General features: G+C 41.1%; 1 protein-coding gene across 5 annotated transcripts in view; it reads right to left on the bottom strand.

Annotated features, from left to right (window-relative positions):
• Positions 1-2: 2 nt before the first annotated feature.
• LOC117773981 (spectrin beta chain, non-erythrocytic 1) overlaps positions 3-27,988 on the bottom strand; it is a 48,237-nt gene continuing 20,251 nt past the window's right edge. For 2 of the 5 annotated variants that reach the window (XM_034605949.1, XM_034605951.1), the window contains 38 exons: positions 20,599-20,750; positions 20,254-20,427; positions 19,844-19,935; positions 19,624-19,704; positions 18,441-18,556; positions 17,988-18,100; positions 17,577-17,764; positions 17,350-17,467; positions 16,931-17,089; positions 16,552-16,854; positions 15,042-15,195; positions 14,541-14,935; positions 14,153-14,416; positions 13,861-14,072; positions 13,461-13,598; positions 13,131-13,350; positions 12,431-12,967; positions 11,644-11,846; positions 11,460-11,550; positions 11,204-11,350; positions 10,697-10,960; positions 10,173-10,397; positions 10,006-10,095; positions 9,588-9,866; positions 9,369-9,499; positions 9,062-9,266; positions 8,605-8,979; positions 8,261-8,505; positions 8,034-8,172; positions 7,834-7,918; positions 7,060-7,256; positions 6,801-6,928; positions 6,635-6,710; positions 5,657-5,734; positions 4,371-4,549; positions 4,006-4,179; positions 3,794-3,836; positions 3-3,663 (listed from right to left, as the gene is read on the bottom strand). In XM_034605949.1, coding sequence (XP_034461840.1) covers positions 3,451-3,663; positions 3,794-3,836; positions 4,006-4,179; positions 4,371-4,549; positions 5,657-5,734; positions 6,635-6,710; positions 6,801-6,928; positions 7,060-7,256; positions 7,834-7,918; positions 8,034-8,172; positions 8,261-8,505; positions 8,605-8,979; positions 9,062-9,266; positions 9,369-9,499; positions 9,588-9,866; positions 10,006-10,095; positions 10,173-10,397; positions 10,697-10,960; positions 11,204-11,350; positions 11,460-11,550; positions 11,644-11,846; positions 12,431-12,967; positions 13,131-13,350; positions 13,461-13,598; positions 13,861-14,072; positions 14,153-14,416; positions 14,541-14,935; positions 15,042-15,195; positions 16,552-16,854; positions 16,931-17,089; positions 17,350-17,467; positions 17,577-17,764; positions 17,988-18,100; positions 18,441-18,556; positions 19,624-19,704; positions 19,844-19,935; positions 20,254-20,427; positions 20,599-20,750 — 6,983 coding nt within the window. In that variant the 3' untranslated portion in view covers positions 3-3,450. The remainder of the gene's footprint in view (positions 3,664-3,793; positions 3,837-4,005; positions 4,180-4,370; positions 4,550-5,656; positions 5,735-6,634; positions 6,711-6,800; positions 6,929-7,059; positions 7,257-7,833; positions 7,919-8,033; positions 8,173-8,260; positions 8,506-8,604; positions 8,980-9,061; positions 9,267-9,368; positions 9,500-9,587; positions 9,867-10,005; positions 10,096-10,172; positions 10,398-10,696; positions 10,961-11,203; positions 11,351-11,459; positions 11,551-11,643; positions 11,847-12,430; positions 12,968-13,130; positions 13,351-13,460; positions 13,599-13,860; positions 14,073-14,152; positions 14,417-14,540; positions 14,936-15,041; positions 15,196-16,551; positions 16,855-16,930; positions 17,090-17,349; positions 17,468-17,576; positions 17,765-17,987; positions 18,101-18,440; positions 18,557-19,623; positions 19,705-19,843; positions 19,936-20,253; positions 20,428-20,598; positions 20,751-27,988) is intronic. The other 3 variants (XM_034605952.1, XM_034605953.1, XM_034605950.1) reach the window with 2 other exon arrangements.

Here is a 27,988-nt window from a genome sequence, read left to right as displayed (position 1 = left end):
TATTTTTCATTAAACCATGTTTTATTATTCCTAATATTAGATGTAGATACACAAGTCAACAAACATTATTTTCGATTCGTAATGAAAATGCTCCACAGCACACTGACATCGTGTGGAAGGGTCTGGTATTACAGACACGTACCTGAAAATGGACAGCAGTTATACTTTTTGCAATAAGTTGCATTAGTAACAGTAGTAGTAACAGTAACAACAGTAGCAATAATGATAATAATAGCAATTAATAATAGTAGTGGTATTAACAGCTCTGAATTACAGAGGGAGGAACAGACATTCGTCAAAAGTAAATCAGAAATGAAGGTTGTCGAACAGGCTTATCAAATGCTGCAAGACAGACTACTGGAGGAAAAAATACAAGCTCCCACTAGACAGCAAAGATCCTGCCTTCTTCTAAAAAAAAAGGAAGCTAAAATTATCACCAGTCTGTTTTCACTCATATCTAATACTCAACAAGTAAAAGTTGTAATTCTTTCTTCATGAAGTTCTCCGTTGTGACAAGTTCTCTCATAACCAAAGACTCATCTCTTTGACATCAATAATACACACGTCCCATGTTCTGCTCGAAGCTCACCAGTAGCACAGTGTTACTTTTTTTTTAAAAGGGTGCCATATGCAACATCGAATCAGCCAGCTGAGGACATTCCCACAAGACTGGATCGCCAAGGTCATTCTGCATTGAATATACAGTACAGTATCAATGTGTATGTGAAAGAGAGAGAGAGCTCGTGTGCAGTGTGTCAAGAACATTTTTGCTTCACGTGACCAATTTGGCCCAAAACTTATTTGAATCTTCACACATTCAAATGAGCTGATAAGAAAACACACTGTGTGAGCTATGAACTTGAACTCCCTATAACAGCGAATGGAGGATGTGCAGAGCAGTGTTCACTACAACCAGCTCGTCCACTGGGGGAGAATGATTCATAGGAAATTGTGCACAATGTGCTAAACTGCGTCGGCTCACCCGTGTATGCAATGACCTCGTTGACCGGTTGAACTTTTAGTTTGAGGTTACTTAAAGTGGACTGTATCTATAGGGAGCTCTGTCACGCACCCAGGATGCTAAGTCCCACTGACAGAGACAAGGCAGTGTTAGGTGGTGTCAAATTAACCCTGATCACTAATCGTCTCAAAGTGGATGTTGGGTGTCGGATTTGAACAACGTTTGCACATTCGTTAGGAACTGGAAAAATAAGGCCGACCAGCTTAAACTGCAACCAAATGCAAGTTTACTTCCCCCTGTGTGTGTTATCACAACACTTTGGTGTGACATTCCTGTGAACTCATCAGCCCTGCAAGGCCTGTGACGCATCCAGGCAGGTACCAGCTTTTAAGAGTTACTTTCAACATCTAAGACATGTCAAATTATTATTTAACTGCCAAAAATGCAACCTACTGAAGATTTTTTAAAAAACGTCTTTTTGCTTTTTGGCAGGTACAAAAGGCAAATTAACACTTGGATTTAAGTGACTGACTCGACTAAACAGTTACCGACCCCTCCAATGGTCTCTAGATGTGTCTGTGTAATTGAGCTACTGTCTAGTTTCACAATATACTGTGAATGCATCTTTCCTATCAATTATGTTCAGTATTTGAGGAGACTAAACATGGATCTTTGTTAGATTGCCTTTATATCTTGGATGAATGTAAATGCCAATTACAGATAATTGGTTGCTCTCAACCCTGAATATGAAGTGATTACACCAACACAGAAGAGAACAGATGAGACACATACGAGTATAAACTTACACGAAGTCATGCCACATATGCAAGAGCGCAAAGCTCGTTTCAGAGAGAATTCAGGGCTTCTCCCTCTGTTGATTCATATCTTACCTGCATATACAATCCACTGACATACATTAGATCATTGCCACAGGGCACATGTTTAACATTCTTATCATTTGTACTAAGAAAGCTTTCTTTAAGACTGTTTGAATGGGAGGTGGGTTTGTAAAAAAAAGGGTTCAGTGTATCTGTAGTGGGTTCAAGTAAGGCTCACTACACCTCTCTGTCAAGTAGCACACAAACCATATTCGTCACTGCCTATCACTTCCACGCCCCTCATTTCACCTGCAATAAGACCTGTCAGCTGTCCTGCTCACATGTGCATCAGCTTTTTATCTACACACTGCCCCGTGCCTTCACAACAGCAGATGGAGAGAGAACAGAAATAGATATTGAGAGAAACAGAAATAATGAAACCATCTTGAGGAACTTCATTGGTAATTTCTTCTTACATATAATAAAAAGCTAAAAAAAACAAAAGAAAAAGAAAAGGCATTTTGATGAAATAATTCCAGTAATATTGTGAGTTTGAGTTTGTCTGGCTTTTGTCTACATTTTTCATACCGAAAAGCAGCATCAGTCTGGCCACGTTTAATTAGGAATAACATAAACGTGCAAAATCCACAGCACCACAACTCACACGCGCACACACACACACACACACACACGCACACACACTAGAAAACTAATCTTATCTGCTTTGTACAGAAAAAAAAGGTTGAAAATCAAGCAGAAAAGATCACTCAAAAGAAATAATCAAATACAGGCAAAATTATAGATAAAATAAAAAATAAAACCACTTATTAAATATATATATATTTATATATCATTTCCCAATGAAACGTGTGATCACTTACGCCACGCTGCTAAAATTGAAAGAGTTTTATTTTTTCTCAAAACACCTCAATAACTGTCATAAAAGAAATACATACAAGGGCAAGCCCAACATTCTCCACTAGTGAAAAACTAAATTTATTTCTCTCCACAACATGAATCAAGATCATCTACTGTCAAATTAGTTTTCTCAAACCAGCAACAGCAAAAGATAAATAATAATAATAATAATAATAGCAATAATATTGGTCAGGTTAATAACATCAATACCGAGAACAGAAAAAAAAGACTGATGTGATCCTTCCCAAAGAGAGAGCACTTAAGAGTGAGGGGAATAAAACCAGAGTGCACCACAGTGGAAAGCCACCATCCAGTGTTTTATTAGTGGCACAGCATTAAAATGACTCTGCTAGTCGAGACTCACAGAAATGAAAATATTCATGCTGAAGAGGAGATTGGAAGTGAACTGGGCCTGGATCCCTGCTAACGACAACCAGACCTGTTACTGACTCACACCGAGCTCTGCTGGTTGGCTGAAACTGCCTTTGGATGAGGGCTTTCATTGTTGGGTGCAGATAAATGTGAAATAAAAACTGGGTGAACGAAAAAATAAATGACAGATAAAACTGGCGAGGGAGAGAAAGAAAAGAAACAAAGTTCACTGTGTGCCACGTACAGTAGCTGTCGACAAATTCCTTGGGGCCTGCGCTGAAAGCAGTGTGTTAGGTTGACCTGTTTGTACTTTTCATTCTGCCTGCGTCACTGTGTTGAAATTTGACAAATCTAGTTTCCATCACTGGTTTTACAAGTGTTCTATTTCTTCTTGCCAAAGAAGCTGAACCTCTTCTCTCGATCCTTGTCTTTCCCCTCTCTGTTGCGCATGGTGACGCCTCCAGCTTCACCTGAGCTGGGGGAGATGGGGGGCATCGTCATGGCGCGGCTGAGGGCCCGCGGAACTCCGGGTGAGTCTCCTGATCCTGTTGGAATGGAACTGAGGATGGAGCGGATCCAGGAGCTCATTTCCGACTTCAGACGGACAGAAAACATTATTATATGTCAGACAGAGGCACAGCAAGCAAACAAGATATTTTTTCACAAATTTATATATGGTTTCATTTTATTTTATAAATGTAATACTGTCCTATATATATCTCACCTCATCCTTGGCTTGGAACAGGTACTCTTTTCCATCCCCTAGCCTGCAGACACAGTAGAGGAGGTGAATCATTAGTCAGAGAGAAGCTATAAAGTCTAATACATCTCATCATTTGTTATTTTCTTGGCATTTCATTATGATCTCTTATTTTATCTATGAAATCCAGCAGTGTGACAGCAGTACTGTAACAGAAATCCTTGTTCTCCTCTCACCTGAGCTTGAATACATGTTTCCTCTTCTTATAGCCGTTTGCTACCTCACACACAGCCTCGCCGAGGCTGATGGGTACCTCTCCATGATATGGAATTCCGTTGCTGGCACTCTTGCCATCTTTATAGAAACCCAGACTTCCTTTTCTTAAGACACAGTACACGTTCTGCCAAGACCTATGGGAGCAAATACATGGCATTGGAAGCAGCATGTGTTGCATACAAAAACAGAAAGTACATATATTTTTTATATCTATAACACTCTTTTTTGATATCTTCCATTGTTATAAATTCTTAAAACCTCTCTTCAGTGTCTGCCCTCTCCAAGGTCTATTATGTTGTCTGACTGCCCTCGTAAGAACACTCACCTGGTAGCTGCCTTTTTGCTGTGGGACTCCATCTCCTGTTTTCGACAGAGCATCCCCTCCATGGTGTCTGGGTCTGACTCTGCTCCACCCCTGCTTGGTAACGTTGCAGACGGTTCGAGGCGAGAAGATGCCAGCCCACTGTCCCTACCTGGCCCGTTCACCGACTCCGACTCTGAGCCCTGTGGTGCAAACCAGACGTGAATGTGGGTATAATGAGGTAGAGAGAAAAAAAAAACCTTGAGTGGATGGAAGCAGTGAGCAGCAACGCAACCATTCACAGCCACACATGAAGAGCCATGATGACGTTAGCGCTGATGGCAGTGTGTGATTACCTGAGGTAACAGCAGAGCATGGGTTTAAAGGATCCACATGACCACAATTGCAGTACACTGATATTTAACAGGACATTTAAGTCGCTCATATGCGTAAGACATACAGTTAAAATGAATATCTCGGAAAAATGCATCCTATAATTAACACATTTGTTTAAAAAAACAACATCATAATGTACCAAAGGAACTTTTTAGATTTATTTGTGAGAGATTATTCTTAACACTGTGAATAGTTCCTGAAAATATCAGTAACTCTCTCTCCTGTCTTCAGTGTCTGGCCTCTGAGGTCTATTATGTTGCACCTGCCAGACTCACTTCATATAAACACTGACCTGCTAACTGCCTGTTTTCCATCCAAATACAAATGTGTCAATACTATGATACTAAAGATAATCTTCATTTTTTTCAGCCAATCCTCAGTAAATGAATAAAGGATGACACTACATTGTAACAAAAAAATGTTTACCATTTGCATCTTAAATATGAAATAGTTATATACAATATTAATTCCTCAATAAACCTTTTCTACAAAGAACTGATAATTGACTCCATGAAACGACACTCATCACAACAACTGTACACATAAAGGGACAGACTAAAACAAACTACATATAAAAAAAGCTTTGAACAGCTACGATATCACCACATTTACAACTCTGGGCTCCACATTTAAATTTACTCCTGTCCTGGTCAATATGAGCACAAATGCACCTGCAGGCAGCATATGTGATCCATGAAGACAATCTTCATGAATCTGCATCATGCTTTTAAACAGCAATGGGGCTCATTATATAAACAAAAATTAAAATAAAAAAGCAATGGATTGCATCTGTGACAGAGAGCAATGGCCTCCTGATAAAATAAAGAGGCACTGCAGTTGACCAGGAGCTGAGCAGAGGCTGTGAAGGGCACGACGGGGAAGCTACAAAGCCAAATCCACGGCTTGGTACTCACACGCTCCGGCTGCTTTGGCTTACACACACGTTTAGGTTCTGATTTCTTTCCCACTGACAACGATAGCGATACTGACTGCTGGTAAGAACGTAATAAAAAATTGTTAAAACGTCTTTGTCTGGGGCAGAAATCTGATCAGTTCATGCAGAAATGGCTCCGTCTCTTTGACTGATTCTTCTCTAGAGTATCAGCTGCAGACCTAAACATACTGTAGGTTCACTCCAGCAGCCACTGTAGGCTGTTTCCTAGTATCGAGTTTACTTTATCCTACCCCAGTCTCAACCCCCATCCTCACAGGTGGGCCTACACTGTAATTCTATAAGGGTCCCTGGATGTCACTCTGCAAACCTGATTCTCATTTTCAGAGATACCACTTCTTTGTAATGTTTATATGACCATAAAATGATAAGCAAAGCTCTAATGCTTGCCTCTAAAATAAAACAATGCTGATAGACATTATTGATTAGAAAAGTTATATTTCACAGAAAACATTTTCTTTTTTTTTTTTAACTGGGTAATAGCAATTCATCTGATTATATGACATGCACCGAAACAAGTCTGTGTATTGGGCTTGAACAGACAGAGACAGGGACACACACTGACAAAGTGTTGTACTGTATGAATGACATACTTAGAGCTTTGTTTTTTTCTTTAAAAACCCAAAGCAAACATGTTGTGTATTTTCATTTTATTCATGAGTTGCTGCAAACTGTTAACATATTTTTATAGTTTGCAGGGAATTGATACCAAGTGAATGATTCGAGGCAACAACGATGCCAGTTACCAATATTTTAAACTATTGTTTCTCTGTTGAACTTTAAAACAGATTTAGAAAAATAAAACCAGGGATGGCAACATGGGAAAAACATTACAGGACATTACACACAAGATTATTTGAAAATCTTTAAAATAATTATCAGTGCAACAGAGAACAAACACTGTGACACTCAAAAGTATTGAATCTATACTATGTCTTACCTGAGATGTGTCATTATCACTATGTACTCCATTCACTGACACAGTCTGATTGAGGGTGGTCTGGTCCAGACTGGTTCTGTGTTTAAAGAGGGGGGGAAAACCCTGTTAATAACAAAAAGATAAAATAGACCACAACCATTGTGCTCTACTCATAAGTCCCCTTTACCTGGCTGCAGAATCATGTGCATGACTTTCTGCCTCAGATTGTGCCACTTCTTCAACTGGGGGTGGTGTGGGGGGTCGGCGAGCCCTCTCCTCTTCCTCTCGCCTCCTCTGGATCTCCTGCTCCTCAAGCTGAAAAATGACAACGCAGCCGTGTTATTTAAATAAGTGAGGGCATTCTGTATATAGTGCATCTACCAGGCCAGGCAGGAATCTAACCAAGATGTGAATTGTTCATGTAATTATGATGTCACTGTACTTACTGTAGTGAGTTTCTCCAGAAGGACAAAGCGATCTTCCCAGGCTGCAGCAAGTTTTTCAAAGGCCTCGTGACGCTTAATTAGGCTCTCGACCTCGTCCACATTTGTGCCCAGCTCTGCTGCTCGCACCAGAGGTTCTTGACCTGCCAACCAAGACTCCGCCACACAGGCATCCCGTCCAAACTGCAGCACCTCCAGCACTGAGATGCAGAAACAAAGAGAAAGGGTATCAATAAATAGATAGTGAGTCAGCTGTACATCCTCTAAATTAACAAACACACAATAGCTCTTAAGCTTCTTTGATTTCAGAGAGACTGTTGGTGAAAGGAAGGTTACAAAGCAAAAAGGAGCCACAAGATAAACAATAAAAACATGTGTAGGCAAACCAAAAAGTTAATCTTGGTACTGCTTTAGCAATAGTGTAATCAATACCAAACAAATACATGGAAGTACACATGCCTTGTAGAGTATGTGTAGTATAAACCTTGGAGCATTGTGCGGTTTACCTCACGGGAACAGACAGAGAAAAAATAATGGCTGCCATGATAATTTTGTACAGTTGAACTGTACAATTAGAGAATATAATTGGAGTACAAATTGCTGTCTGGTTTCTTTGTCACAGGCCTTCAAACTGGACATACCTGTTTGTATTTTCTTTGCTATCTCTAACCTGTAGCAACATGCCCACATTAATTGATCTCTTGCGTTTTTTCACAATCGCACTATTAGATTGAATGTCCCCTTGCACGCACTTTAACACATGTTAAGCATGCTTACCAATTTGTAGATGGTCCATCTTGTCTAGCCAGTTTTTGTTGATCCTGTCTCTCTTTTCCTGGAGCTGAACCAGTTTCTCCCGAATCTGGGAATCAAAGAATATTCAGGAACATTAAATAATAACTTGTGATCATAATGTTTCTTCTTACTCAAAACATGCCTGAATACAACAATAGTGAAAGTGACCCATTGTATAATACCTCATCAGCTGCATAGTGATTGTTGTTAATGAGAGTATTTCCCATCTCAGTACAGGCAGTAAAGCTGTCGGCCCTGGTCTCAATCTCTGACTTGATGTCCTGATGATTGGCAATGACCAGCCCTGCAGATGATACATCCCTGGGACAACAGAAAGGAGAAAGGTGAATTTTGAATATACACGTACCACTGATCACAACAGAATTCATAATAATAAAATGACATTCACCTTGGACTGTCGTGTGCGTCAATTTGCAGGTTGACACCATCCATCCATAGCATGAGGTCTCGCACCATGTTGAAGAAGCGGAACTTCTCCACCGTGTCCAGCAGGAGGAGCCTGCGGGCCTGACCAGTCTCGAGCAAGCCCTCCCAGGCAGAAGTCACAGCATTTTCACTCCTGTGAATTTCATCAGCTTTCTCTCCAGCATAAGCTTTCTGCAGCCGTGCTGCATCCTCTTGCACCTGGTTCACCTATGAGGTCAAGAGGGAATTGGGGACATTCAGTATTCTATTAAAATTGCTCTCTTCCTTGAATCTTGCATAACATCTCTTTATCAACAGATAGCTGACCTGTCCACTGAGGGCCTGGATGTCATGTTCAAAAGTGTTGTGCTGCCTGTGTAGATGCTGGACAGTGTTCAGGTCACGGCCAAGGTCAGAAGGCAGTGCCTCATGCTTTTCCTTAACACGTCCGAGCACCTCCATGGCATCCTGATGGAAGCGGTGCAACTCATAGGAGGCAGCCAACATTTGTGTGCGTGTGTCAATCAGCTCCAGCAGATCTGCCCAGGCCTCATTTAACCCATCCTTCCACTCAGCCACGCTGGCATTCTCAGGATGACCCGACTCAATCAAGTCATCTGCCAACCCATTTACACCATCTACTCGCTCTTGGCCAATAGTGCTGGTGTCACGAGCAAACTCCCGGAACTTGTCCCTCAGCATCTGAAGAGAGAAAATCAGGGCGAATGTGAGCAACATAATTAATTCAGCTGAATTAATTTAGATGAAAAAAGAAACCACTCACTGTGACATGTTCATAGTCCTGTCCTAATTCATGGGAGCCAGCAACCACCTCCCTCTCAGCAATCCACTGTTCTAGGTCATCCACCTCCCGCTTCAGCTGGGTCAGCCGCAGTCTCTCCTGAAGCCGCCCACGACGCTCCTCAGCGAGGTCTTTCAACCCGGCATACAGCTTGTCCACTTGGGCTTGCCGTAAGGTGATTCTCTCACTGTTAAATGAAAAATTAAGGAAAGATTTGTCAGTGGTTGTGGGTGTATAACTTTTGCTTAAGAGAGGCGTGTGTCACTGTCAATATTCAGATCTACTTCACCTCTCTGGGTGTTCACTGGTGACCATGAGACGGCTGCTATTGGCTAGCTGGTGAATGGTTTGGGCGTAGTCTTCGAGTGCCTGTTCCACGATCTGGTGCTTCTTGACCATCACTAGTGCGCTTTGCTCGTCCTGAGAGAAAAACAGGAAATTATCAAGTTTTCTCAAGACATAAGATCGTGAAACAGTGGCAAATCTGTGTCTTATTTTATCTGTGTACCTTGGCCTTTTCTTCTGACATCATGTGTAGCTCTTGTTCGCCCATCCAGGCTTCGGCCTCCGCTGCATCAGCATAGAACTGCTGGGCGCGATTGGCCTCTATTAAACGTGCACGACGTTTGTCTGTCTCGCCAATCAGTTGGTCCCAAAGGTCCTTCAGCTCAACGAGACGCTCCTCTAGGACAGACTGTCTCTCACCATCGACCTGGCTCTGAGTCTTTCCTCGTCTGTGGATGTCATCAATGCGAGGCTGGTGGCCCTGGATCTCCTTATGTAATGTCTGATTCAGAAACAGAGGGTGTTCACTGGTGTGTTGCAGTTACATTTGCCATGAGTTAAGACATTCAATTAAGATTAAGATAATTGTAAGTCACTTTTAAATATGATTATATCATCCTGCATGTAAAAAATTACTTTACCTGGTTCTTCTTGATAAGCAGCTGAACGGTAGGCAGATCTTTTCCATGGTCTGTGGAGGTTGCCAGGGGCATCCTCTCTTTCACCCATAGCTGATAGAAAAACAGACTGAGTAAAACTCCACACTTCTTTATCTAATGTTAGTAGTCAGACAGGTAATCCAACTCACAATTTCATCTTCCAAATCTCTGTTGAACTGATGTGCTTCTTTGGAGGCGAGTAGTCTCTGTCTCCTCAGTTTGAGAGGCTCCTGGAGGTTTGAGAAGTTGTCAGTGACACGCCTTTGCTGACCATCTACCTCTGCTAGTCCAGCATCCTCCTGGGACAGCGCTAGAGCCTGAGACTGCAGGGACTGCACCTCCTTCTCTCTGACCTCCATCTGGTGCTCCACCATCTATACAGGGACAGTAAAAAGATGTAAGAAAAGAAGGAAAGGCATTTGGTAGTCTCCACTACACAGATTTGGCATGTTCCACCACATGCACTGAAAAATATATTCAACATAAAGTACAGATTCACTTATTTGATAGCTGTAGGTTTTTCATGACATTGAAAACCATCTTTTTGACACAAGATGTTTTGTGTTCATGAGAACTACTAATTGTGCAATATGATATTAAAGCTCCATGCTACAACAGTAATTATTGATTGTAAAGATGATATGGACATGGTTTGTTGCACAATGTCGTCTACCTGGTGCTTCTTGAGCAAGATGTTGACACTGGTCAAATCTTTGCCATATTCGTCATTATGCAGCTGACCCTCGAGGTTCTTCAGCCAGACATCTAGAGCGGAGCAGCTCTGTGTAAAGAGCTCAGCCCTGTTAGCATCGAACAAACACTGGGCCTTGGTGCGTGTGGTGCCTTCCAGCTCCTCCCACTGACGCTGTAGGTCCTCCAGGGTCTGCTGGACAACAGGTTTCAGCTCAGGCTTCTCTGCCACCAGAGCCTGACCCTCCTGTTAGAAACAGGAAACATACACACATTTATATTTAAATTAATTACATTAGTATAGCTGTAATTGGCCACACAAAGGCAAGCAGACTGGCCCCACTGTATAAGAACATCAACATCAATTATCCACTACAATTACATAACAGTCATGTAACTATCAGCAATCATTTCCACCACCTGTCCACATATCAAGCACAAAACTTATCACAAAGTTACCCTTTTTTTATTAAATCAATTATAGTGTCACCTTGTCAATTTTGTCCAGCCAGTCTTTGTTAGAGGCCAGCTCTGCCATGAAGGCCTGGTGCTTCTGCCACTTGCTGTGAAGATTTCTGGCCTCATCATAAGACATGTCCTGTGCGGTCAGCATCTTCTCATTGATCCACAATGTGAGCTATGGAAGAGAGGAGAGAATTACAGAATAAGCATTATCAACTTCACATGTTAAAACATCTTTATTCATTATGCTATTATTTCATTGAATCTTTAAAAGATGTTTTTACCTCTTGCCCATCTTGGAGGAAGTGTTGAAGTTCACGGTTGTCCTTAAGCTTCGTCAACAATTCATTTGCAGCCTCCTTATTCTTAAAATGCCTGGAGAAAATTAAGGAGAAAATTAGCCACTCTTCAAATATCTATTGAAAAAGGGGAAAAAAAGCAAATCTGCTTTCTTTTACTGTAACTAACCTTTCCTGGACAGAATCAACTTTTTCCTGGATCTTATCAGAGTTTGCATTAGAGTCATTCATGAGGCGCCGTCCGTTCTCCACTACACCAGTTATCTTCTCCTCACTGGCCTCTGCGGTAGTGAGGAAATCCTCATGCTTCTTAATGGCCTCTTCTGCTCCCTGAAGACTGGAAGGCATCTCTGTATGTGACAGCACATACTCCTACACAAAAAGGAAAGGAATGTTAAAACATTTATTATATGCAATCATCCAGTTCCAATGATTTTTCGTTATTTTGTCACTCTGAGTGATAAATTGATGAAACAAGCAAAAAGTTATAATCATGTGCTGCAGCTTTGGGGTTATTGTGAACTTTAAATTCCTCACTATTTTATTTCGGTGTTACTAAGAACTAAACAGTAGTTGATTCATCTGATTCTGATTCTTATTAAAATAAACTTAGTATTGTGGCCCACACCTACACAGATCGAGGCCTATGGGCCACTTACAGGTCAACACACTTTTCTCCCCCCAATTACTCTGATCTGAGAGCTAGCTGTGTGAATACATATAACTTGACACCAATGTAAACAAACCACAAAACACAATCATTATAAAAAGCGATACAGGGTGAAACCTGAACTAAAATATGTATAAAGAAGAACACTTGTGGTTCTGGGTTTGGTACTGGCTGCTGGACTTGACACTAACCCAAGAAGGTTGTGTGTTGATACTTGGTTTTTGTTTCATTAAAGCCACAGCTCACTGGCACAGGCTTTAATTTATATAGTGCTTTTGTCTCTAACCTGGCTGTTGAGGAAAGCTTCCGCCTGCTTTGCATCTCTTAGGAAAGTCTGGAAGTCGAAGGCTTGGGCCAGAAGACTGTGGCGGTTCTCCCACATGCGACGCAACTCATGCCAGCCAGTATCCAGTGCCTGGAGCCTCTGAGCCAAGAACATGTACTGGGCATCTGTCTGACCTTGGGTGACCTCCTCACCGACTGCACGCATCTTCTCATAGTCCTCCTTATAGTTATCCACCTCATTCTTTATATTCTCATGCTGGGCTAGTAAACTCTCAGCCTCAGGCAGAGAAGTGGGAATGTCCTCTGAGGCCACGGCTGTCTGGGTGCGGGACAACCAGGACTGGAAATCATCCAGATCCCTGAGGAAGCCCTGCAGCTTGCTGGCTTCACCCAGTGATTCCTCACGTCGCTTCATGGTCGCGTTCAACTCCTCCCACACCTCTTGAATCCCAGCCAGGCGGCCTTGGATCTCTCCTGCCTGATCTGGATGTTCCATGGCCAGCTTTTCTGCCTCGTTTCTTAGGTCATCCAATTTGCCCTGAAACGACAAGAAGATCGTTTAGATACTGAAATAATGACAAGATTTATTTGCCTAGCACCGAAATGATTCATTCATTAATTTGCCAACATTTTTAGTATTTATAGTTTTTTACGGTTTCCCATCTTTATCCTATAAGTCACTGCATGTAAGATCTCCATACCTGAATGGCCTCCAGGTCCCTCTCCATGCCGGTGAGTTTGCGTTGCAGTGCCATCACTCCAGCCAGGTCATTGCCCAGACTCTGAGTGGATTCAATCACCTTGGTCTTTTCCTTCATCCAAGACTGGATCTCATTACACTCCAGGTGGTAGTTCTGGATGTTGAGGGCAGACTCTAGGGCATGTTTCTTTTGACCAGCCAGTTGTTCAAACTCTGTCCATCTGAGGCCATATAAAGTGCAATATTTAGGTCAAAACCATTAGTAGTAGTAGAGCACAAACATATTTCTTTGCAAAAAAACGTTTATTTGGCTTTGTTTGTTAGTGCTGACCTGTTGTTGAGTTGGTCTTGTGTCTGGTGGATTTGGTCTTTACTACAGTTGTCAGAGCTCAGCAGCTGCTCTGCCACCTGATTAACATCAGTGACTCGAGTGCCTAGATTATTCATCTCAGGTTCAAGAGTCTCAAATCTGCAATTGTTAAATAAAAAAAAACAGCATTCATTTTCTAATTCTAAAGAGAAAATGGCAATTTAGACAAGATATTTCTGTAGATTTTAAAATGACATGTAAAAGAGATCAGTGATAATTTGTATACATTAGAGCAACAAAATGATGGTGAGTCTTAATTACTGTTTCACATCTGAACCTCAATTTCAATGTCTCCACCTTGAATATTTTTGGGGGATATGAACTGAGCAACATTTATCCCTTCTCTTCCTCACAGACTGACCTCTGCTGCACCACCTCCAAGTCTTCCAGTTTGGTTGGGATCTCCATGCTGTCTAACCACTGCTCCTTTTCTTCCACCCAGAGCTGGCAGGCACCTGCTTCACTGAACATGCGGTAAAGAGCCAGGGCACCTTCCAGAGCCTGCCGCCGAGCTACTGACAGAGTCTCCAGTTCTTCATAACGCTGTTCAATAGCAGGTAGGCGGCCATCCACCTACAGTCAGCAGTCAACCATAATTTAGAACTCTAATTGGCAAGTCATCATTAAAGAAGTATGAAAACAAAGCACCCTACCTGAGGGGATTGTATATAGGCCTGCGGTAGTGCTTGAACCTGCTCTTGCAAGGAGTCGATGACGGGGCGGTGGCTTTGGATCTCCTCATCTATCTCCCTCTGTTTGCGAGCTATAGTTTGAGTGGAGAACTCATCATGGCCCAACTCCTGACTTGACACCTGTCTAAGTGTCTCCAAGATCCAGGCCTCCATGTCACTGGCATCTGTTTGGAACTGATGCAGGGCCACAGCTTCCTTGAGTCTCTGCTCTCTCAGCTTAGTTGTCTGGGGGACAGGAAGAAAAGGAGAATTACAGAAACAGAAATATATAACAGAAAAAATATATATTTGGAGAAAATATCTTTATACTGTGAGCAACCATCTAAAAAGAGTCATGATCATCACCCACCTCCTCAAGATGTGCCCACTGTGAACGGATGTCTTCAATCCTCTCTGTGACCTCTGGGGCTCCAAAGTGTCCCTCGTTAACCAAAGCTTCCCCGGCAGCAATGCTGTTACTCAGGGGACCATAGCGGGCAGCCATCTCATCTCTGAAAGCCTCATGTTTACTGAGCAGGTGAAGAGCAGAAGTGAGGTCACGCCCACAGTCTCCACTAGCCAGGATCTGCTCCTGCTCTCGGATCCAGGCTGCCTCCTCTCCTACATCCCACATGAACTGCCACAGACGGCGAGAGTCCTCCAACCGCTCTGTGCGTTTGCAGGCAAGCTGACCAAGCTCTTCGTAGGCTTGACCCAGCAGGTCAACCTTTTCACTAACTAGTCCTGGCTCACATGGTTTGTAGGCTGGCAAAAAACAGAAAAGGAATGCTTAGATATAACGCACAAATAGGTCAAACTAAAGCTGTGTGATTTGTACAAGGAATGATTTAAAGTATGTTTTAAAACTCACCCTGTTCATAGGAAGTGAAGCGCTGTGCTGCTCCCTGCACTGCCTTGATCCTCTCTGCCTGAGCTGAAATGTCGGCCTCTACCAAAGTGTGTTTCTGAAGAAGGTCCAACACATCATGCAAATGTTTGCCACTGTCCTGAGACTGCAGACGACTCTGAAACACACAGAGGACACAGCCCATGAGAATATTTAGTTTTTCAACTTAAAATGTAACTCCCTTGCAGCAGCACCCAGGTAGGGAACCATGTCAGATATTGTGTCCACAAACAGAATATGACAGAAGAACAGGAGCAAAATTACTCAAAAATCTATTAGACAATAGATATTTATAATACATGGTGGCATTTTGAAAACAAAAAAAGATAATAGCTGACGACAATATTTCATCAATGATGTAGCCTTTGACAATTAACCTGAACACAACAGGAGCTATAACCTTATTCAGATGACAGCAGAGAGAGTCATAAGATTAGGCCATTAAATGACAACAGGCTATAATAAAAACAGATTATAAACTGTATACGAGCATTTTATTTATATGGTAATGACCTACCACTGAAGATTACAGAAGAAACTGATTAATGTCCTAATCAACTCCATCCCAGACAAACAAGTGCAGACATATACATCTCCACCCAGCTGTCTGCAGCCACATTCAACATCTACTTATAAACTTTCTGAATTGAGGAATATAATGAAAACATCAAATACTAAGTGTTTGTTTAAAGTTGGGGGTGAATAATGACGCCAAGTCCTAGGTGCTATGCAGACATTTGATCTGAGGAGGTGGAGACAGGAACATATTCTACTTTTTAAACAAATACACAACTAAGAAATGTTTTAAGTAAAATTATTAATGAAATGAACGTTGAAGCTTAATATTCAGGACACCTATACAGTACATTTAATGCCACAGCATATCAGCAAATTCAACCTCTTACTACAAAGTCTAATAAACCCCATCAGATGTCTAGAATCATATTTTCTGGGAGTTAACATGTGCAATATTACTGATATATAAATTAAACTAAATGATACTGCACACTTTTTAAACATTTAAGCCAGTCAAGTGTTAAACTATAACTGGCTACTTTAATGGTTGCCTAATTTGTAAAATGCTGTATCAGTGGCTATCAGGGAATTACATTTCGGGATACCAGTTTTTGAGACTGGCACAATCAAAGTTAATTAATATCATAGTATGTGGAAAGGGTGTCACTAAATATAACCACCTAAGGAGAAAGGCTTGGCCATTCTCAGTAAAGCCAGCAATGACAGGCAGCACAGCTCAGGCTAGGCCTATAAAAAGCTAATTACTCCTATTAAGTGCAGATACTAAACCTGCTGTGAACATATGTGAACAACTGAATGGATTAGGAAATTCCTTTTTGTTAATTAAAAAACAAAGCCAACTTAATGTTTGAATGGAAGCAGTAGTTCACCATACGTTAAAACAGTGTGAACCTTGTTAAAATACTGCAGGCATTCACTTTAATGATTGGGTCTTTACCTTCATATCTGCCATCCAGTCCATGATGTAGCGCATCTCCTGGAACAGCCTCTGTAGGTCACGGTGGGCATTCAGCCGCTCTCTGCGTGCAACCAGAAGCTCTTTCAGATATTCCCAGAGTCGAAGCACATTATCCCTTCGAGCAATTACACGCCGCACATCATGGTATCCCTCTGCTTCCAGCTCTTTTGCAACAGCCTCCACAGCAGCCACACGCTCCCAATATGCCCCAATGTCTGTCTCAATGGCCTCGTGTTTACGGGTGGCAGCTTCCACCGCTCCCAAATCAGTTCCAAAGTTGTCCTAATAGAGGAAATGCAACATATTGCAGTAAAAGTAATCAATGTATTCAAGTCAGAATAAATGTTCATCTCTCTACCTGAGACACCAGCCTCTGGTTCTCACTCAGCCATGTCTCCCTCATAGCTGCTTTGCGGTCAAAACGAGCAGCGAGCATCTCCAGCTTCTCCTGTCGAATCAACTCATTTCGCAGCGCCAGCTCACGTTCATGCTCTGCCTTTTCCAGTCGCTCCCATGCCTGTCACACCAACGAAAACACAAAAATAACATGGTAAGTTGGTGTCCAGCAACAAGGATACGTATACTACATGCATGATGACAATTTTGTGCAACCACACAGTCCTGTGGTCGACAACCTGAAAGTTTACATGACCAACTTCGCCAAAAGCACACAACAAACTGCCTATTTGAAATACTTATATTGACATTACATTATGAAACTAGAAACTTTCTCGATGGAAGGAGTTATTGATAACCTCTTCTCATACAAACGCATACCTTGTTGATGTCCGAGATAAGTTTGCCCTCTCTTGGCATATAGACTTTCTGGTTGTTTGCACGCATCTTGCTTTGGATGGTAAAGAGAAGAATCTCCAAGTTTCCTTTCTCTGTAAATCTGTAGAGATAAACACAAACTCTATGTAATATACTGTTGCTTCACACTTTTGGATCCTATAGCACAGGATCACCACTTAGTTGTATTAAACTAGTTGTCTGTTACTCACTTGGGGGGTTTCTCCACAGTCCGGTAGGAGTTAAAAGCCTGAAGCTGGTTCTGCACAGCATTCAGTGAGTTAGCTAGCTGCCTGTCATTGAGTGTCCCTATGGTCTGCTCAATCCACTGCAGCAGCTCTGAAGCCAGGCTTTCATACTTCTCTATCAGCTGGTCAGCCTCAATCGCATAGTCCAGCACCTGCAACAAGGAGAGATCTGTAAATGAAGACAGCTCACACTGCACACATTTACTCAACTGTATTACTCACATACATTCACACACACACACACACACACACACACACACACACACACACACACACACACACACACACACACACACACACACACACACACACACACACACACACACACACACACACACACACACACACACACACACACAGAGAGTGAGAGCTAACCTTGCCAATTCTTTTGCCCTCCACTGCCAGGGCCTTCATCTTGGAGAAGTAATGATAGTAGGTGGCCACATAGGTAATGATGGACTTTTCATCAGGCTGATCAACATTGACATCTGAAAAAGAGAATGCATTATCTATCTGTACCCTAACCCCCATTTCTTGTCTATTTTGTATAAAATTCAGCATGCACAAACTATACAATGGCTTTCAAAATAGCCTGAATTAGCAGTTTATTTGTTGCCAAACCATTACCATCTTTAGACAAGGTTTTTGTGATGTCACTATAGCTGATTTGTGATGTAGTGTTGTCTAAGCTATAATTAATTCCAGTAATCCTCTATAGTCCAACACCCGTCAGTCTTGCGGGGAGCAGGCATCAGCTTAATGTCTCAGTGGATGGTGTCAGGTCATCAGTGTGACGTACAGGAGTGCTTCCTGTTTTTACACACTAACCTTCTGGGTCCAGCAGCTTGGTAAGTCCCAGTTCCTTCTCAGCCACATTGAAAGCATTCTGAAGATTGTAGTGAGCATTGGATCTCTTCAGGTTGTCAAACTCAATCAGGTCAGATCTGCAGAGTCAGGGGAACAATTAGGACTTTAATAAATACAACAACAACAAATGGCAATGTCATTCATAAACCATCAACCCGCGGCAAAAAAATATTTTGCCAAGCACTGAAATATGCGTTTCTGTTTTCAGAGCAGGATACATAAAATAATCCACTGGATTTGCATAAAGTCTGCAAATGTGGATTATGCAAACTGCTCCAGCCAATTATTACACAATTTTGGCAAAACAATGTTTTTATACAGCCCTTACTAGTATAATATTGGTCTGGGAGGCCAGTAAGCATGAATTGGCATTCACAATACATGGAAATGAGATGGAAAATTACTAGTTTGCCTTTGACTTTCATTGATCATTAACTTCTTAGATTTTGGAACTGCACCATGGCCATGGAGGAAGCATATTCTTCATTCAAGAAACTTAAGAAATTATATTGTGAATAAGGGGAAAAAAAACATTACAAATAGTGTAATTGCCTCCTGTGGTGGCTCCTCTGTAGTTTGAATAAGGATCTGATCATGTAAACTGCAGCATCACAATTTACATGAATATCTCATGGTTCAGTAACTCCAGTGAAACCAATATTAGCATTCATGTATCAAGGCATTCATTGTCATGAACAATGCTCTCTGTTCTACTTGACACAAAAGTTGAAGGTAGACCTTTGGCTTAACACAAGCTGTTCGTGCTATTATTACCAGCAGGGTGTGCAAGTGAGTATACAAGCATAGGTCTTCATAGAAAATAAGTGGGTTATTATTTTGGTGATCTAGGTCATCTTACTCCCTATTTTATTTTCATCCTTTTAGCCATACCGCAGACTGTGTGAAGGATGGGAGGAGTGGGAGGAGACCTAAATAGAAGTGTGATTGTAAATTGACAGGCGCTCATCATTAGATAAAGATAAAAGAGCAGGGGGGATAATGGATAGTTTGGTCTTGCAGGATAAAATTCTCATTTGAAAAGCGAGCCCTGTTAAAAGTATTATTGAATACTGTTAATAATATACTAGTATGGGCCTAAAAGGGTCGGGTTGCATTCCACATCACACAGGAAGAAGTCAGTGACCTGTGTTTGTGCACGATGGCATTGAACGCCAGACCATCTCGCCAGCTGGTAGTGAAGTTGTGGATGTTGACGTTGGGATATCTGCAGAGGTCAGAACAGAAATGATTAATCATTAAATCAACAAAGCAAGATTAATCAGCAACACCATATATTTCACTTCAACATATTGACAGTATGGATCCTTTGTTATTACGCCCTCTCTCTGTCTCTCCTTTCTCACCCAGCAGTTTTCATTTGGCACCAAAGTAGCAGGGCATCTTTAGCTGACTTTTTCTCCTTGTTGTCTTCCGTCTCCACACTGATGTCCTGGATCTGTAAGCAGAATATTAATTTACTTCAAACTGAATTGTACAAAATTCCAAGATTATTAGACGATCCCACATTATTAATATGGGAATGACAGTAGGTTCAAGACTAAAATAACGACATGATAAATTGCCCCATAAATCACATCCCAGTGGCAGTAACCTCTTTTACCCTATTTTGTGAGTTTGCCTGAGGATGGACTCGACTACATGCAGAGACCAGATGTCTCACGGTCAAACTTCTCTTTGAAAGACGTGGAGAAATGTGGCAGATGAGCTGAGAGAGAATATAAGCAGTGCTATATTCTGCTACTTTATAAGTTACCTGGAAGCGAAGGATAATGGTCCAGATGAGACCCAGTGTGAGGCGGTGATTCCCGTCCACAATGTCATGGGAGCCCATGTTTTCTAGATGGACTTTTTGCTCCTTGAGAAACTGCAGGGCTTTATCAACATTCTCCAGGCAGTGGATACGCATGCGTCCCTTGGTGGGCTTTGGCTGTGGGGAAAGAAGACCTATGTTGACATTGTTGAACAAATTGATTACAACATAAGTTATGGGGAAAGGGAGCAGGAATTAAAAAAGAGGAAGTAAAAGGTCACGTGAGTGCCACGCTGCTGCCTGGGTCAGGTTTGGGACAGAGAATGGTAGTTTCTGCGTGATACTAACCAGCTGTTCTCCTGAGAGCACTTCCAGAAGGCGGATTAGCATACGGCCATCGCGTAGGTCGGTGTACAAATCACCAATGCGACAGGTCACTCGGCCTAAGTGAGAGTTCACCCATTTGGTAAAGGTCTTCTTCTGAACCGCTTCACGCTCATCTGCAAAGTGCAAAAAAGAGGTGGTGAAGTTACATTGCATGATTCCCTCTATGGACTGAGATGCCTCTAGTCCAAATATCGTTCCTATCCTATTAGAGAAATAAATACTTGCAGGAAATTAATTTTGCTCAATACAAACACCATTGTCTACAGCTTTGATCAAATCTTAGGACAGACAAGTAGCAGTAAATCATAAGGACTTAAGCCCTTGGCCTGAGCAGTTCATAAGCTGCACCATTAAGACTCCAGGAGTCACTGTATTGACAGCTTAGTGAGAGGTTTTCACTCTTAATGCCAACGTTTACTGATGGCTCTGCTCATGTGTGCGTTGCCAATGTGAGTTCAGGGGTGAAAAGTGACGATGCAAAATTGCGCGTAGAGGCAATGACATTTAGTGAGCACTGTTGTTACGTTATTAGAGCAGGACTAAAAAAAGAATTACAATAAATTAAGCTGTAACAGCAGCTCAGACATATGGACCAGGGGAGTAAGAAGCTAATCCTGCTCCGCCACCTAACAAGGTGACCTTATTTCTAGGACACAAGGTCTCCCTGCCTTTTGAAAACACTTTTCTAGCATTGTACTTAATGCACAGTACCTAACACATGCCAACACAGAACAAGCCTGAAGCAGACAGAAAATAGATCTGAGAAACAGCCGTGTACTAAAGAGTTCAACAAAACACTTACAGGCAAATAAAAACGAATGTAAAGGTAGAACAATATTCAATAATTTAATTACTAAAAACTCCTAATGTGTAACCCTTATCCCAATTCAGTTCAACTTACTACCAGTTTATTAATTTGTATATATTATATTACATGTTATTATGTAATATGTGTAATAATAAAAGGTTATAATATTATGAAATATTATATCATGGTAGATTTGATCAGGTTCCTACTACCAAAACACATTTTAATGTTTGCAAAAGGTCTTGTTTTCACTAAAGTAAACACCAAGTTTGAAAGATGTAATAATTTCAAATGCAACAATATTGAAAACCCAGCTTCAACCCAAAGTCAAGAACCAAATACCTCAGTGGTTTGTGTAACAGAGACTAAAGATAAGCAAGTAAAATAAAGTCATTTTAAAAAGAGATCAACGAGATCACCCCCTGAGGTCAGTACATGGCAGTTCTTCTGAAATTATTATTATTATGTATGTTTTAAATGGGGTATTTTGAGGTGAACAAAGACAGTATGTTGTGGAATCAACCACTGTGCCAACTGTCAGCTAAAAAAAGAACATTGTGAAATTACACACAAGCCTTCTAGGGTGGGGTAACACCACAGAACATAAAGCTGTTGCGAGCTGCAGGTGCTTCCGCTGTTTCATGACTAAAGATGTTCTCTCTTGAATCGATACAGTGACAGCAAACTGCAGTCTGCTGCTAATGTTTTTTAAACAAGAAAGACTGTCACTGATAAAGTTTTAACATCTACCTCAATGTAATTCAGGTATTGAAACGTATCCTGTAGAGGTGTTGACCTCTAGTGAAACTGTACAATGATATATTAATAAGCAGGTCTCCATATTGTTTGTTTTATTTATTGTATGTTTCACAAACACGCTCACATGGATGTTAATGTCTCCCAGGAGCATCAGGATTGTGTAACACAGATTCTTATTGACAAAAGAACGCTGCAAGACTCAAGTCACATACACGTTTGTTATGAAACTATGCTTAAAATAAAACATCAATGCACAACAGATTACCCTTCCTTGCTTGAGTTGTTTTTCTCCTAACAACACTGTTTGTCAAAGAACAACACCAACAGAAGAATAAGAAGGTGCAAAAGAACCTACACGTGTGAATCTTAAGAACATATGTTGTGTATTGCAATTTCCATATTCAGAACAGATACTGTGCATAATTGAATTTTCCATGAGACAAATTTGAATTTATTTATTTTTTTATTTTTTATGTTGGAGAGACAAATAATTATCTGGCTGCAAAGATACTGTATGTTAATTCAAAGCAGGTGATAGTCATGGCCTACAGACATGTGAATAGCCGGAGCTGTGTAAAACTCAGTCAAACAGCCCTGCTTTATTTTAAACCCAGTTGGCTCTGTACATACTGTAATATGGTGTAATACAGTATGATGTGCTGGTTGTTTGGGGATGTTTGAGTTTTGGGGACTTCTGAATCTGTTCAATGAACCGGCAGAGGTGGATTACTGTGGCAGGTGGAGTAAAGTGGAGAAGCCTACATTCCTCCTGAAGCTTGGTCATGTTGTGACAGCACCCTGCACTGAGGTGAAGGTAGTGGGGCAGTGGGCTGGGAATCTAAAGAAGACGTGCTGCTACCCTACTGGTGATGTACTAATAACAAGGCTACTGAACAAGAACACAAGAAAGACAAACACAGATATCCATCTCTTGTGTGTTTGCTCATTACAGCAAGCAAACACAAACTTGTCGTCAGTCGCAGAGTCAGTAGATAAGGGCAGAACTGGTGCAGCGGTTTTCTCTAATAATGTGACATTTGTGGATTGTGTTCGTGCAATGTCATCTGTCATTTTACTAACCTATGAAAATGGCCATTGTCCATTATTAACAGAGTATCCTGGTGACTGGAAGGTGAGAAAAGATCAAAAGGACCAGGACTAAGCCTCCTCTAAACAGTCAGATCATGCAAAATGCCTGCCAACACTGTTCTAAAATGACATATGGGACAAGAGAGAAGAGTGGGAAAACACAGAATGAGCTTAAGACAAGAAGCCTAGTAATTACTATCTAGTTTTGCGTCATCACAATCCCTCTGAAATGACTTTACACACCAGCCTTTAAGTACGCACAATTCAAAATGATAGTTCTCCCACACTGAAATGCATTGTCCCAAAGTCAGAGGCAACAAGATACGATACAACTGCCATATACTTATATTGACATCCCCGTTGATCAGCACAAAATAGATATTGGCTGCTGGGAAAATGGTATGAATCTTAGCAAGTATATACGGTGTCTAACATGGATTAAATAATCTAGTTTAAGATACTTTCTCTACAATTACAACTGCACAACAAGATTACTTTGTAGTGCATTAAAATAAATAGTTATTATAAAATAAAGAATTCAAAAAATTCCCCGACCATACAGGAGATCTACCTCTCCTCCTTGAGAGGAATAACAAGTGATTCCAATTTTTGGTGCCACGTTTTTCTAATGGTTTCTAATAGTATATCAGAACTAGTGGTTAGAGGCACCATTGAGGGTTTCCAAAACTATTTGGGCATGTCCAGTCACTTTGAACATGTTTGTCACTGGTAGTAAGCTTTAAGTATATGTCAGGACATGGACTGTAGAGTGGGGCCTTGTCCTTTCCACTGTGTACTGAACTCACAACTGATTTTGTATTTAACCCCAAACAAACTCAGACAGTGCTGATACTGACTGATTATTTGCACGTAATATGAGCAAATATGCTGCCAGGCTTAATCCTGTCTGCGTGGCACATGGGGGCTAAGATCGTGTTTGAAGATACAATGGAGAAGGATACAATACTAACATCGAATCACACACCTAAAGAGAGCATCAGAACAGCACGTGTGCAGTTTAATAAAAGTCTGTAATCAGCTGTACCATGTCCTGAGTTCATGGTTCACATTTAGTATTAAGCAGGTCATTTATTGTTACATGAACAAGTGTTGACTGATGGGAAGATCAAGTCGAGTTACATCATGGTTCAGTAAATGAATTAACGAGTGAACAGACGTCACTGATGCAATGAAATACTAATAAATAAGGTTATGGCTAGTAATGAGTCTTTGCTGTTTTGATCTGTAGTTTATATCGTGTTATTTCTTTTAATTAATTTTCTATAAAGTGTCCTGTCATCTTACCAGTTTCAGACAGTATGCTATGTAACTGAGGCAGTTGTCTGCAGAAGGAGTCGAGCTAACACACAGTGGGATGACCTTAAGAAAAGGCCGTGTCCTTCAGACAGCAAGACACCATTTGTCATGATAAAGTTTTTCTAGCTGCCAGCATGCAAAGTTTATGGTCATTGATGACAAATTTTCTTGATTGCTATACAAATACAGAATGTTCTAAATATCCAATACTGCCAAAAGCTGGTTGGAAGCTATAGGATTCAACCCAAAGGGATTTAATTAACTCTGCAGATCATTGATCACAACTAATTGAAGATTATGTCTGTGATGTTCATTGTTCACAATGTTTGGATAGTAGTGAAGCTTTATTGACCTGTACATTTCAGTCTCCGTGTTGGCGTGTGTTGCTGTGTACACAACAGACATTGGCCTGGTACAAGATGTCACCACTGCTGTCTCTACCCAGTGATCATGCCCTGTCGTTTGTTTATCCATCACAGAGACAAAGATAAGTGTGGTGGTAATTTCTTTTGAATAAAGAGCAAAAGTCAACGCCAGTCTTAAAAACTCCTCTGTGGCGAAAGACTAGACACAGACAGACTGAGTTTCTCTCCCGGTTCTCGTTAATGAATGCTCAGTGTTTTCTCAATGACTCCTGCATCCCTCTGCTGTGTGGCATGACACTGCACTTTTGGCTCCCATTGGCCTCACATCATCAGGGGGCAAGAGACTCCATTCACAAATAGTTTATCATAGTAAGCACTTCTTACATTTGGCAACAAATTAATATTGCAGATTTAGTCTCAACTTTTCAATTTGCTGAACTATTGTTATCATTTATGTATTTGCAAATATGTACCACGCTTTCAGAAGAGAGATAGAAAAGGTCAATAGCAGTATTGGCTTGGATTCAGCAAAGACTGTTCACTCAGAGTTGCTAACAACTTCATCTTGTGTCATTTCCTGCTCAGGTCAAGTCCCTGGTCATTACTGGTTCCCTTTGTAGCTAGCAAACACCCTTGACTGCATATGCTTTTGATATTCTGTCTCTCACCCACCCTGGGCCTATGACTCTGGTCACCCTGAGCTCAGAAAGAATGAGTAAACTACTTCCCTTAGTCTATTTCCTTTAATCAGCTTTAATGACCTTCTCTTGGACATTCCCACACAGACAAGATTATGGTATTGTGCCAAAGGGCACAGGGAAAGGCACTCAGCAATGGGAGTTTAACTTCTTTCAAATGAGTGTGAAACTTGTTTTGAATAACAGCTTTTACAGAACAAATTAAGCATCAATGTGATGTTGTAAACATGAAGCAAGTGACCTAAAAACCACATTGTGAGATGTGTGTATATACCTAGTGTGTAAAATGGACATTTTGGTTTGATACTTGTATATGTGCTCGACTTGACAGATGTGAAACGATACATATTTTGAAAAGTCAAAATATAGAAGAATATTACTTGAGATTTAACTGAGAACCTATGAACCTGCAATAGTTTTTTTAATGCAGCTATCGGACAGTTCATTGTCATATAGTTACCAGGAATTCTTCCAAATAAAGCTAAAAAGTATGGATTAAGAATCAATTTCTCAACCATCAGCACCTTCCAAACTGTCTGTTCCTTTCCGAGATTACAGAGTACATCCTAGGCACTCATTAAAGGAATACTTGTGCATCTTGAATACAGTGCAGAGAAAACAATAAAAACATCAGACAGTCCATAGCAGCTTCTCAGCTTTGTGGTGCATAGTTGTCATTTTTATTGACACCTATGAGAGGTTTGATCGGAGAGTCACCTATGGACATATCCATCAATTAAAACACATTGTGAGCTGAGCAATGTAAAAAATGAGGGCAGGCTGTTTGAGGAGTTATTTGTAAGTAAATCTTCAGCAACAGGTGGAATAAAATGAATGGCTTGACTCAAAAAAATGTCCAACTCCTCTATTTGTAAATGTTTAGATCTGTACAAAAAGACAGAATCACACATTAAGACATTTCCTTTATGGGTCAGAAGGGCATCTACACAAGGAACCTTCAATTAGGATGAGCAATAGAACACGCGTAAGACAATTTTAGTTTATATATTAGCCTGTATAAGTTTGTGTATTAATTAAAATCAAGATTATAACTACTACATCTTGAAGTCAATGTGTGCATCAATTACTGTACTAGGAAGTAAGCTACAATTTAGAAAAAACAAGTTATTGAGTAAAAATAATATTTCACTCATCTAACCCAGTGCTACCCACAACAGAGCTGTAGCCTTCATCCCTGCTTATCATTAGACCAATTCATTTATGATATTCAAATAAACAGTTAGCAAGTAATGACTGTATGATGCAAATTGAGCAATATGGCAAATATAGATGAACACACGCTTTGACATTTCTCTCCCTATAAAAGCGCAACAGCCTTTCCTTTGCTTATAACTTTGAAATTAGGGCTGTGGTAAAAACCGCTGTGGCGTAACTTATTTTTACACATTTAACGGTTTGAGGTCACCAGTAGAGAAACACATTGTGTTTTTTGCCCAACTCTCACAGGTTTGTTCTTACTGAGAATTCATGCCTCTCTGTGCCATCTGCAGCGGCAACTGATAACGGGGGAGGATAGGGAAGAGGAGGACTGGCCAAGGCCAATCCCATGAGAAAGGAGACAGAAAGAGGCACCTCTCAGCCATAACATCTGGACACAGGAAGGGTGTGAAATGTCAACAAGACAGTAATTGTCCTGATGCCTCAGAGATGGCACTTTCTTGTTGCCCTCCCAAGTAGGAAATTGTCAATATTAGTTAAACTGTACAAACAAAGCATCGTGCATGTGCGCCTACATGTGTGTGCATGGGTGTGTTTTGTGTGTGTGTGTACATATGGCAAACCCTGACCAAGGTAATGTGACTCTCTCTGGCTTGCAGCTGGAGGGCACTAAAGTCAGAGCTGTTGGAAATATCAATTTAGGATATACAATTTCAAGACTTGAAACTTGACCCACAATGTGACACTGAATGAAAAAGTAGATTGATTATACACAACTAGACACAACAGTGTGAAACTCACTTTTTCCAGTGTTTGTAAAAAAACAAAATACTGATAGTGTCAAAGTCCTGTCTGTCTGAATAAAGCCACCCTGCTAGAGCCTGACGGTCGAAAGTCCACAGCAGTAACTCAGAGGGGCCAGGTAAACGGGACAGTGACCCTTTGAACAGGGACCCTGCACCACACTAAACTCACATTCTATCTATCTCTGGACTGCAACATCACAGACATCATGCCGGTATCTTGGCACAGAGATCAATAACTTGAGATATAGGCCGAAGGCATTTGTCAATTAGTTAGTACAGGCAACAGACACTGTAAGAGTGCTTTGTGCCTTAAGAAAATACTAGGGAGGG

This window comes from Hippoglossus hippoglossus, chromosome 14 (assembly GCF_009819705.1).
Source record: "Hippoglossus hippoglossus isolate fHipHip1 chromosome 14, fHipHip1.pri, whole genome shotgun sequence".
Classification (NCBI taxonomy): domain Eukaryota; kingdom Metazoa; phylum Chordata; class Actinopteri; order Pleuronectiformes; family Pleuronectidae; genus Hippoglossus; species Hippoglossus hippoglossus.
Note: the sequence above shows the minus strand (reverse complement) of the source record. Positions and strands in the feature narration are given on the sequence as shown.